Here is a 13165-nt window from a genome sequence, read left to right on the forward strand (position 1 = left end):
TTTGGGATAACGCTTGTGTATTCAAGGAGCCTGGACTGTGTTTGTTACTCTTGCTGCAGTCACGCTTCATCTTTGCGTCATTTAGCCAAATTGTTTCGGTTACAGAAAAATAGATGTTCTGTTGGAGGAAGGAAGCTTCTGCGTTGGCCTCGAACAACACTCATCTAAGCTAAGGAGAGGCTGGAGTAATTGTGCCAAGGTGGACAGGCAGCAGCCACGCCAAGAACAATATTATTTGCATTTTAAGTTATAGCATCTAATGGAATCAAGAACAGAACCAGTTTTTTTCTAAACTCATTTGAAGGTTTGCCAAAGGGGTGATTTACAGCTTCCTCGTAGTAATGAACAGTTCAGCTGTCTTGACCAACATGTGGTCACGCATGTTGCAAACTGACATAAATATTTTATAACCTCTTGCTGCAGTTCCTGTTCCGCAGAAATGTTTGTCAAACAGCTCAGGGAATCAAAAGGGTTTTAATCTTTAAATTTCATCCCAGAGTAATTGTACTTTTTTTTCCCCATTCTGAACTTGGATAACTTGTTTCATACTGCCCTTGATTAAAAACAGTTGGAAGAGGAGGATGGGAGTTTTCATTTTTGAACTTTTTTTGGAAAAATCTCAGGAACTTTATTAGTTATTTGATTTATAGTCTAGTGTAAATATCTTTCTAGTGCAGCGGGTGCTTTTGAAACTGGAAGTGGTTAAGCTCAATCTTGAGAAAGTGATAAAAATTAAAGCACTTGTATGAAATTAGTGGTATTTTGTCACCTGGAATATTTGGACATAGTTCTACTCACAGCATATGGAAAAAAACAGAGCTGAAATTTTGAGGAGCAAAGAAAGTGGAAAATAAAAGGACTATATCATTGGAATAATATTTAGAGGTCCTGGGGGGGAAGTTTGATAGAAAGGATGTATCATTTTGTATTTGTGTTATTGTACAAATTGCAGTCCAGATGCTCCAGTATTGGGGCCAAGCATGCTGAGTGCTGTGCATTCAACTGCATATGATTTAGAGACAGCTCAAATCGAGTTGGCAGTAGACCAAGATAGCAGGGAGAGTGCACGCAAAGGTGATGAGAGCTGTAGACACGAAAGGTCAGATCGCACGTATGTGAGCACTTCATGCATCTTCCTTTTTCCTCTCTGCGTTAAAAAGGAAGAAAAAGTTTGAAGTAAAATATTCAGACGAGGAAGAGGACAAGGGGCCGGGTCAGAGGGTAGTCATGGTAGGCTAGCTACTCTCCTGGTGATGCCAAAAGTAGTTTGGACAGTTAGATGACTGATCTCAGCATTTAAGGAAAACATGTGCTTGGCGAAACAACAGCCCCTGAGGTCAGCATGGAGATCATCTTAGGGCTGGCTGGAGGCTGGATTGGAAAAGGACATGCGTTTGTGCTACATATATATATGTGTGTGTGCATACATACAGCTTTAGCTACATGTCGGTGTTAAAAAGGGGTTTTGTGAACTACAGTTGTAGAAATGCTGGAGTAAAGAGAGGGAAGATGCTTAATGCCTTGAGAGACAAAATAAAAGACTGTCGGAGGGCTGAGTCTGTGGAAGGCTGAGAAGTGGGAAGCAAAGTATCATCATGGTGCAAAGCACAGCTAAACTCTAAGGAGAGCTGCCAAATGAGGACAGCACAAAGACATCCTCTTGCCTTCCAGAGGGAAGCTGGACGCTCTCGAGAGCGCTGTACGTCTCTCAGCTGGCGTGTTGCAATGCCGATGGGCACCGCAATGGGTGACTGTACCTTGGCCCCATGCACTCACGATAGCTACAGTTTCTCTGTTGAGCCCCAGCATAAGCTGCCTGGGTTGAAGTCCATCAATGACCTCGCAGTGCGAATGGACTGCAGAAGCAGGGAGGGAAGAACAAAAGCAGTGCGAATTACTCAAATGGGAAATGGAGGCTCACACAGATTTCCTGCGGGATGCTCTGTGTTTATCTGCGTGTCCTGTTTCAAGTGGTGGTTGTAAAATTGGGGGAGAGCTTAGTGGTGTTTGTTCTAGTGCATTTGTTTTACTGAGATGACAGATTTCTTATTTAGAGCCTTCTTTATTTCTCATATTCCTAATTTTTAAAGGAAAACATTGCCTTTGTCTAGAATGTTTTATCTGAGAGGGTGTCTGAATGTTTTGTAAGCATCTCAAATGGCCCGTAGTGCTCCGAAGCAGGCATATGTTACGTCTCATTAAACTGCTATCAAAATTGTAGTTCAGAAGCCAAGCCTGCTTGTCCTGGATTAGATGGGAATGAGCAGAGAGCATCTGGTACTGAACAAGAAGCTGCTGATGATGGTTCCTTTCTACAGAGCTTTGGTAGAAGAAGCATACAAGGACCTATGAATGGTACAGTGGAGAAATCATCTCTGGTAAAGTCAGTAACAAAACTACTGTTGGTTTCATTCAGATTAAGCTTCCATCCAAGCGATCTTCTTGTGAAACAGCTAGTTCTATGGCTTAGGCAGTGCTTTTCAGTGGTGTTCAACCAAATACAGCCATCAGCAATCATCCATGAACTATAATCCAGCTCCCTCCAACCTACATTTGGAGCAACCTCATTTGCTGGAGTGGCAACAGCAAATGAGATGCAAGTTGCGGAGAGACTCCCATCCTCCAAACCCACAGCATGATGCAGTTTGCGTGCAAGCAGTAAGTTCATGAGCCTCATTTTATGTAATTTGCTGGAACCTCAAAAGGAGTTAGTGCTCTCTATAGCACCGAACCCAAATTATATGCAACCACAATTCCCATGACCAGCTGCCTGTACAATGGGAGAAGTTTCCAGACATTGTAAAACTGGCTTTTAAAACTGTATTCTCTTAATGTTTTGGATCACATTTAAACCTTAAAATTGCCTTGATCTTTCTTCTCAGACATATTTGCTTGTCCGAACTGAGGATGAGGGCTGGTTTTCATAGGCTTAGGAATGCTAGCATTGTAATTTATGTGAATTCTTCGTGTCTAAGAAAAACATCATATTTGGGAGAAACGTGTGTCTGCAGCATCACAGAAACTGCCATACTCTGACAGAAATACTGGTTTTTGTGCTTGGCAAACGTCCTGCAGAAACTTATTTTACCCTGCTCCCTCTCCCCATGAGGTGAAAGAATAGCATCCCCCACAGCTGAGATAGATAGCCAGGTGGGCTACGTGCTTCTCCTTTCTATCTTGGACTAGCTCATTTCACTTGCTAATTGGCATAAAAAGGTGTGACAGTGGTAGGTGTAAAACAGATGTGGAATTACACAGGGAGGCTGGGAATCATGTAGAGGAGACACCAGAATGTCTTCATTTTCTTGGGAGTCCGGAGGGCCAGTCCACTGCGATCTGTGTGCCAAGATCATGTGGGATATTTTTGATAGGGGGCTGAGAATTTGGGGTTCACCTCAGGAATCTGCCTGTGCGCTTGGCTGTAGCACAAAACCTGATGTCCTCATTACTGCTTGCTTCATCAGGCCTTCCTTCTCTACCAAGTATTTTGCTATGCGTGAAGAGGCAACCAGTGAGTGTTTTGCATTTTAAGCTCATCCAGGCAGGAACAGTCTTTTACTCTGCTGTGTGCGTGTATGCACGCACCATGTGTCCCACTGCGTTTGGGACTCTGTGCTGCTCTGTTGCTCCTAATAATTTCTCAGGATTTCTCCTTTTTTTTCCCTGTTACACCAAATTTTTCTGTAGCATGGCAGTTCTATTCTCTATGCGGTGATTTTACTCTTCTTTACTGAAAGACACTGAAGCTTGTATTTAGACACTTCATGCATGTAAAGACATTTGTGAATCTAGTCAAAATCAAAAGACAGCCTAATCTATTTCTCACTAAAGCCAAAGAAGTATTCCCATTAGCTTGGCTAGAACTCCATGAAGATCTTAATAGTGCTTTTGTGGGAAGAAGGAAGGCATTGAATTTGGCCCAAAATTTGAGTTTCTTAAAAAAAGAGCTGTATCTTGTCACCTCTTACTTGACATTAATTGTCTATCTTCACCTTTCCTATCAATAGAGCAATGATGTTATTTTTAACCATCTGCAAAGTTCATAGATCCTTCACAAAACCAGCCCATATTGTTTCTAGCATATGGATTTATTTTTTTTTTCCTATGGAGGAAAAATTGCTGCCCTGGAGGCTGGCAAACTGTGGGAAATAGTAATGAGTTCTCTGCTAAATTCGGTAGGGAGCTGTACCCCTGCAGTCTGAAATCACAGCACAGGGCTTGAGGAGCTTAGCACTGACGTTCTTCCTATGGATTAATGAATAAAACCCTGAAGACATTTGGCTTATGAGTTTTATTTATTGAGGTAAACGTCCTGTAACATGCGGGAACAGCATGGCTTTGCTTCTTCTTGCCTGTGACCCTGTCACCTCTTGCCCGTCACATGCCCATCAGGGACGTCCTCATCAGGAAAGCGTTTACTTCTGTGAGATAAACTGTGCAGGATCAGGTCCCTGGTCAGTAAGTATTCTGGTGCAGGACTTTGTTATGTTCCAGTTCTGCGCACTCTTACATTGGTGTAAATCAAAAGTCACTGTTGTACGACAAGGTAAAAATGAGAAGAATAATGGAAATTTGTCCCTCTAATCCAGTGAAAGGAAGTTACTTGCACAAAACAAAACAGTTACTGGTAAAACCTCATTAATAGTAGGGACAACTTACATTGTAATTGAATTAGTGGACCTCATTCAAGATGGTTCCCCAGGAACTGAAACAAACATGAAGTTGAGTTGCTTAATTATCTTTGTCTTGGAGGTTTTTTTAGCATTCCCAGGCTCTGTGGGAGAGGAAGGAATAATGATATGAAAGGATTAGAAATCCACGATTATGTCACTTTGTAACAAAGGGGATGGCCAAGAGTGTGGGATTTTTCAAGTAGTGACTTTGAACCCAGAAAGAGGCATAGACACTGTGAGAAGAGTTTGTAAATCATGGTCAACAAAAGGTTTGCCCAGCAATAACTGCTGAGAAGGCACAGTGAGGAATCTTCCCTCCAGGTTTCAGAGAAGACATGCTGAACGATGTCTTCCCCATACCCCAAAGCATCACAGGTTTGGGTTTTTTCCAAGCTTAAGAGCACAAACACATACAAATTGAAGGTAATAAGAAGCTACAAGACATTTAAAATGAGAAATTAAAGGATTACCCCTCCAATGTGCCTCCTTCCCTCTTTTTATGCAGATAATATTTTCAACACAGCTTTTCCAGGGTGGGATGCAGTGCAGGACAGGGCCTGTGGCAGTCTATCCATGCTGGCAAGAGAAGCTTGAGTAGCTGAGGAGGAGCACTGTGAAGAGGGTTATCAAGTCAGCCGGAGCCAAGGAGGCCACAGTAGGATCTGACCTTTGTAGAAAACTCTTTCACAGTGTAGAAAGTTGATGTTTTCTGCTGTGGCTCTCTGCTCCCCAGCCCCTGCGTGCAGTCTCAGTGGGGATTAGTTTAGCTTCTGGCGCTGACCCCTTACGGGAGGAACTTTTGCTTGCAGATAGTCAAAGTACATCCTGGCTGTAAAATTGGACAGGTGCAAATATCTATGGAAAACACATTACAGGACAAATCTGTACGGAATAAGCTTATTAATTTCCCTGACTATTAGGACTTCCCTAGCATGGCTGTTAACATACTAATTATAAAGGAGAAGTGGATTAGCTGTGCCTGCTCTTGCAGCCTGCAGTGGTGATCCCTGTGTGTCTGTATTTTCCCCGTGTCCCCTTCCAGCAGTCTGCTCTTTTCAGACTAGGAAGTTCCCTGTTCCAGGGACTGTTTCCAAAGGGTTGGGAGATGTTCACTGATCCTTGTTTACTCAGCTCAGAGACTGCCAGGCCAGCTTTCAGTCGCATGCATTAGGGACTGTGGTCCCAAAGGCAGCCTGAGAACCGCAGCTTGCGTTCCAGCATCACAGAGGGCAACGGCCTGGGACTGTACAAACTGCATAAACCCCTTGGTCTGGTCATCCAAGCCGCCCCACAGCCCTCCCTGTGCTGTGGCTGCTAGTCACTGTCTAGAGCACAGAGATACTGAAAGATGCAGTAAGCCAAGACTTTGCTCCAAAAAGATGCTGATCAGCTGGAGGTGGTCTGAGCTGCAGTGGACTCTGCATGTTCTGCACTAGGTAAGGCCTCATTCAGCCCTTGATTAAACCCCCACTGCCTCAACAACAGTTTCCTGATACCCTAGGAACTACCATTTTGTGTCTTTGTTCCCATCTACGGAAGTATGATCTATAATGAGTAAATTATAAGGCTAAGCCATGCTAGCATCCCTCCTGCTTGTATTCTTCCCTGAGTGAAACACCGCCTTCTCACTGCTGGAGAGTGCAGGCAGTGATAAAACTAATCGTTATCTGTGAATTGGCTTCGCCCTTCAGTTTTTGAAATAAGTGGCTTTTATGGGCTTGAGCTGCAAAGAGGGAGCTGCCACAGAGCAGACTTGGTGCTGTCAGCCATAAGAAAACAGAAGCATTTGGGGTTGTTTGCAGCAAGCCTTTTTCAGCACAAAACCCTCGCTTAGCCCCTATGTAGCGTGAAGCCTTGTGGGCAGCTGATATTTTTGTCTTTGTTTTTGGGTAGTGACATAGCATTTGCCCTCTCCATGACAACTAATTTCCCACACATTTAAAAATGAATCGGAGCACCTGGCTTTAGCTCTGCAGGGCTGTGGCTCACCATCTAATCATTAGACCTTTCAAGACCAGAAAAAGAGTGGTACAATATGGCTTTCAGGCAGTCTTAAAAAAAAATCCAACCCTAAAAGCTTTAATCTTAAACATAGCAATACCTCAGTGAATTCCAGCTTTTGATCTGGGGCAGAATGTGTTTCCAAATTCATTTCACGCTGTGCTGTTTCAGTGAATATAACCACTTCACCCAGGGGTCCTACTCCTAGACCTTCCAAGAAACTTCAGAGAGCAGCCTTCAAAGTTAGGGCAGGCAATTTCTGCTCTGCTCCTGACCCTGCCACAGAGCCACTGTATGATGGACCAGCTCTGTACTTAAAAGTGTTTTGGAGATTTAACTGGTTGTGAAGGCAGTGACTTCCTCATCATATGTTGCAATTGCTCCAGTATGAAGATGCTTATACTGGTATAGCTCATTCGGATGCAGTAGGTGCAAAAGTGCAGTGAGCTAGAGATGCCGTATATTAGTATGACCGTGCTTACCCTTGGACCATTAACAGCACAACTGTGGTTGTGTTTAAACAAGCAGTTTAACCTGTTCTCACAATCCAAAAACATGCATCCATGTGCATAGATCTCCAAAACGCTTCAGATTCAAGTTCAGAGTCTTGAGTTTGCCGTGTCTTCAAATAGTGAGTCAGCACTGGAGGAGACCGGACTGCTGGCACTATGCAGACATAAAAACTAGCCAGGAATTAAGCACCGAGCAGAGCTGTGCCCGAGGTGTGCACGAATGTCCCTCCCAGCCCAAGTTACGCAGACAAACTGCCCTACAACCCCACGCTCCCTTTTGACCCTATTCCATCTTATTAATTATTACGTTAATTCCCAATACCACTTCGAGAGATTTCCCAGCACACTGCTGAACACTTTTCAGCCTGGTGAGTTCCTCCCACAAAGGGAGAAAAAAAGCCCAGCAGGATTGAAGGGCAAGTGCCCTAAAACAAGTGCTTCACCTGCATAGCAGCTGTAAGTCCATCACAGCTCTCACACTGCCCCGGGGTAAATGGAAGGTGGATGCTCCTGGCCATGCTGGGTTGCAGGAGATGTTATTCAGGCAGAGCCCAACCCACTGGAAAAAAAAAAGGGGGGGTTTACTAGTGGGCATGCAGACTGCTGTTCCTGTAAGGCGTCGTGGTATTATTTTGCATAGAAATGAGCTGAAATACAGAAATTTTTTATTGTATTGGATGTATGATCATTTGATGAAATATTGAAACTTTTCACTATTTTAGTGGGTGGAAAATAAATGAAAGGCCTTTTTTTCCTATTGAAAAAATACCTCAAGAAGATTTTTAGTGGTTGGGGGCAGCAATGGCTAGGATACCGCATTTCTGCCTTTTCTATCCCTTTCTCTTTTAGATGAGTAGCCACCACTGGTTTACTTTTTTTGCTGAGCTTCATTTCTGTTCCAGGGGATGAGTGGGGCTCAGGTCTGTGACCCTGATCAGCCGACTTGTGATGTGACTCTCTCTAGACAAGCAAGCGGAGTACTTAGTGCCAAATACTTCTGTCTCTCGTGATCTATCCTTCATGTTCAAAGGTCGCAGGAAGTAAATACTTTGAAAGTGTATCTTTTTTTTTTCTCCATTCATTGCAGATAAACTTTGACATTTGCAGTAGCTCTGTTTTCCCTGCCATGATACAATATTGTCAGTGTAAAGCCAAATACTGACGTAGACCTGATGTCCTGTGTTGATCTTAGTCTAGTATTTTGGAAGTCTCCAGTGTGGAGAATACAAAGGGTTGCAAGTTTTCTGATGAGAATGTGTTGGGTTTTTTTTAAATTCAGAAATGATGCCTCACAAAACCTCGAACTTTTATCTTGTGGGAACGTACCAGTTCTGCTATGAAACTCATTTGGGGGAAGGCTTCTCAGGTCCAGGAAGGAAATTTGGGTCAGAAATGTCAGGCACTTCAGCAGAACCAGCCATGTCCTGGGTACAACCTTCACCAAGGACTGCAGAGACCTTGATGCTGTTTCTGGGTTTGACAGCAAAATCTCAACCTCCTGCCTCCTGGGCAACTGCTGACTCCTCATCTGCTGGCTGGGAGAGGAATGATTTCTCTTTGTCATGTTCTTGCATCAAAAATTTGGAAAATACTTGGCTCTATCCTGATACAGAGCAGAAAAAAACTATTAAAATGCTTGTGGGATAAAGATTGTTTTCTTCTCAGATGTCCTGAATATCTTTTCTGAAATATATGAAGACTTTTTTTTTTAAATTGCACTAGTGCACAATTTGGTAATAAAAGAGGTGTCACACTATGTACAAAGCATGGATCTGGCAAACAGGAGAATCAGTTTCAGTCCTTTCCTCTCTCCTGTCACACGTTACTTGGTATCGCTGATAGTTTGACAAACATTTTCACAAGCAGCCGCACCACTTACAAGTGAGCAGCTCTTCCAGCGGTCCATTCCCACAGCTGTGTGTCCCTGGTGGCTGTGCCCAGGTTTGCCACTGTCTGTAGAGCCATTTATGGTGTATCATCAGCCAGGAGAGCTGCTCCGAGCACAACTGACCTGGTTATTTTTAATCCAGGTACTTCCTCTCGCTGATTAACCATGTGACTGCACACATGCTTGTGCTGGCACAACCATTGGGATGGCACGGGGATAGGAACAAGCAACAGGAGGTGAGGGAAGGCTGCCAAAACCAAGTTCATCGGGATATGTCATCAGTTTTTTCTTGTGCACATTAAGAACAGTTATTTGTCATAGAAAAACACTAAATCCATGGAAGAAAGTAGCAGTTTAACAGCTATGCAGTCATAAAGCTGCTCATTAAGATTTTTTCCAAGCATTTGTCTGTGTGCTTGAGTAGACGTAGTACAATAATTACTGATTTTGAATATTTTACTGCCAGCTGTTCATCAAGATATGAATCAGTTGGTTAGTTATGGGTGAAGTTTTCATTAGGATTTAAGCTCCTTAGATGCTTCTGAAAATGTTTCCTTCTATCCTGCTGTCTAATCTGCTATCAGCATAGCAGAAATCCCATTAATTAAGGACTAAGACCTTTTATAATCTTCTTCCCAGACTGCAGAGTGCATTTACTATTGCTGTTCATCGGGCTGAGTCCAGTGCAGGATGCTGCTGGCCATCTGGAGCATCAGCCCCTGCATGCATGGGAGCAGAACACGCTCAGGCTTCTGCCTAGGAAGGATGAAATTGTCCCGTAAGAGCAGGGATATCCCATGCAAGCTAGCATTCAAGCTTCAGCTGTGGGCCAGTGTCAGCTACTTAATAATATTTGTGCCACTCTATGTGCTCCTTGAATAAAAAAAAAGGTTTGGCACTGAGAAAGCATCCTACATGTCAAGTCTGTCTTCTGTGCTGCTAGTATGGCATTAACACACATTGTGACTGGTGGAAAACTAGCAGGTAACTGAAGTTGATGAGTTGGGTATACCATTCAGTGTCCAAATCTAAACCTGATACGTGATTTGTAAAGGATTGTGAGAGCTGGGCTTTCAGGAAGGCCATTGAAACTTGTAGGCATGAGCTAATTGAGTAACGTAAGAGCATAAAGTGGAAGAAACACTAAGGATGTATACACTATGAAGTTTTATACACTATAGAGACCAACCAAATTCAAATGGCAGAAGAGTGTGAATCATCAAAGCCCTGCTGGCGCAAGGGACTGCTAATCCAGAAGCTGTAGGGTCTGGGTGGTCCAAACCCCGCATTTCCTACAGCCAAGGGCTGCCTCCAGGGCCTCGGGAGCTGCATGCTGTTGCTTGCTTTCCTCTTGGGTATCCTGTCTGGTAGTGCATATTGTGGCGTTTGAACATGCCTTCCTCTTTTCTTCCCAGGGAATGGCTTTTACACTTGAAGAGAGGCTGCAGCTGGGAATTCATGGCCTCCTTCCTCCTTGCTTCTTGAGCCAAGATGTTCAAGTTCTCCGTGTTATGAAAAACTATGAGAACAAATCTAATGATCTAGACAAGTAGGTAAAAAACATCTTATTTCCTCCTCCCTCCCCCTTTAATTTTCAGTTCCTTAAAGCCCCTGGGAAGACTTGAGGATCCTGCTTCAAGGCACACAGGTTTCCTTCAGAGTCACTTTTTTCCACCTGTCCATACTCTCCAGCACCAGGAGTGTTTATTCTGGCCTGTGTGCTGTCACCTCAGTTACATGCCATCCCAGTCCCAAAATAGCACTAGTACTGCTTTTTTCTACCACCACATTGCTGGAAAGCTCTGGTATTAGCCTGGCAATTCACTGTACTTTGGGTACAAGTACACAATGAAAAGGCAGTCCCTGCCCCAGAGCACTTGGAGGTAGAATGAACGCATGTAGTGCAAGTACCTATCTGTATGCTCATCAATACATCCACTAAAATACTGTCTGGAAGAACAGAAAGAACCTGCCAACTGGTAGGAAAAAAATTTAAAAACCAGAAGCAATGATGTGTAATGACTAATCTTTCTGTTCCTGAGCTTGCATTGTGTCCAGTATTGTTCATCAGGGTTATTGACAGAAGATGGTGTTTGACTCCTGTCGTGACGGATGGTGGGGTTTGCATCTCCATCTGTCTCAGTTGTTATTGATCTAGGGACTGAGGCAGCAGGACTCTTCCCCTGTAGAGCAATTCCACTGCAGTGGCTTTTCTGTGTCACAAATGCATGTGTCGATCTTGCAAATTGTATATTGTGGGCAGCATGTGATGCCTTTTTGAAGCCACACTGCAAGATTGGGTGCTGAACACAAAAGGGAGTTCATCGCTCTCTTCATACAAGTTTCTCAGACAGAAAAGCATTTGCAATCTTTCTTTACTTTTTGAGTTTTTCATTTTTCTGGCTTCAATTTGACAAATTCAATCTTAGCCAATGAAGCATTTTCAAGAAAGGAAAATCTTTGGACAAATGTAACATATTCTAAGTCACTAAGCGGTCATATAAACCCAGTCATGCATGTGTAAGTCTGGATAACACTAACAATACAAAGTTGATTTAATATTTTCATTTTCTAAATTAATATTTTTGTCTTTTTTTTTTTCAAATGTGGGATTTAACTGTCCTTCTGTGTTTATTGAGTAAGTAATTGAGGATGTGGGGTAACGGAGAGAGAGGTTTTGCGGAAATATTTTAGGAGAGACAGTGCTTTGAAATTTGCATATTAATATTTGCATACATGCATATTTCATCTTATAGATTGCATAATAGATTTTGATAATAAAGATGATGTCCCGCTCTGTCCCAGGTAGCCCTGAAGTCTACTTTTGACCTTTTCCATTGCATTTGTTTCTAATGCAAATTCCAAAATTCTGAGGGTACGCATGGGTCTGACCTCCAGCTTTACCGAGTCTTTGTGAGCTGTCAGTGAGGGTGGTGGAGCCAGTCAGGTCCTCTGGGAAATTTTGCTCCAAGTATCTGCTCACAAGGTAGCATTGAGCGGTGTCAGGGCTTGGGAGAACTGGGTACATACTGAGTGAGCCAGCTACTGCTTTTTATGAACCTGCTAACATCCGTAAACACTGATTTATATCTGTTTTATTTTACTTTTAAGGTATATTGTTCTTATGACATTACAAGACAGGAACGAGAAGCTTTTTTATCGAGTGCTAACCTCCGACATAGAGAGATTCATGCCTATCGTTTACACCCCAACGGTTGGCCTTGCTTGTCAGCAGTATGGTTTGGCTTTCAGGAGACCACGGTGAGTGAAGAGACTGTTCTTGCCCCTTTTTTTAATTTCACGTGAATGTTTCTTTTGTATCGACAGTCCATCTTTATGTGGGTGGCCCAAAACATCTAAAACTTGATCCGTCATCAAAAGATGGACCAGCAAGCAGCTTCGTGTGTGTACATTTGATGATGAGCTGGGGAGTCAAGAATAGCTCTGCCTTCTTCCTATGAACAGCGAACAGAGTGGTTTTGTTCTCAAACAGTACTGTACAGTCTGTGTGCAACTTAGCTCCAAATGGCTCTCTGAACTTATGGCTGCACCCCTCCCCATCTGCTGTCTCAGGAGCACTGAGTGCCTTCTGCACTGCTGGCGTTTGAGTAATTGCTGGATTTTGGATACATTGTGCTGATTTTGAACTTCTGTATGCAATTCCACACCCCCCCCACAAGAATCATTTTCTGAGATGATGCTCTGCATCGGTGCCTTCCTCGCTGCTCCGAACAGTTACTGTATAAATTCATGCAACATTAAACACTGTGTACCCTGTTGGAAGGCCCTGTTCTGCATAATTCTTTTTAATGATTAACATTTAGATAAAGCCCTCATTAGCATTCTGAAATACGTTTTAGTCCTAGCCTGAAAATTCAATGGTAAGGTTCAGTTTTCTTGGCAAGCTTTGTATTTTTTTGTCCTCAAAATGTACCAGTAGGCAGATAAACATTTTAGCTTTTGCTCTAGAAATATGCAAAGTAAAGGAATGGAATAATACCATTTTAAAAGCATTTCACAAGCATGAGGTTTAACTGCATTTTCAGCTGAGAGTAATGTGATAGATGGGGAAACTGGGGCAAGTTTTGCTG

At 43.1% G+C, this 13165-nt stretch overlaps 1 protein-coding gene across 3 annotated transcripts in view; it reads left to right on the forward strand.

Annotated features, from left to right (window-relative positions):
- ME3 (malic enzyme 3) overlaps positions 1-13165 on the forward strand; it is a 132511-nt gene that overhangs the window by 59605 nt on the left and 59741 nt on the right. For 2 of the 3 annotated variants that reach the window (XM_072850769.1, XM_072850768.1), the window contains exons 2-3: positions 10490-10623; positions 12186-12335. In XM_072850769.1, the coding sequence (XP_072706870.1) occupies positions 10490-10623; positions 12186-12335 (284 nt within the window). Of the gene's footprint in view, positions 1-10489; positions 10628-12185; positions 12336-13165 lie in introns of those variants that run through there. The other variant, XM_072850770.1, reaches the window with a different exon arrangement.

The sequence above is a fragment of the Ciconia boyciana genome, chromosome 1, assembly GCF_034638445.1.
Source record: "Ciconia boyciana chromosome 1, ASM3463844v1, whole genome shotgun sequence".
Taxonomy (NCBI): Eukaryota; Metazoa; Chordata; class Aves; order Ciconiiformes; family Ciconiidae; genus Ciconia; species Ciconia boyciana.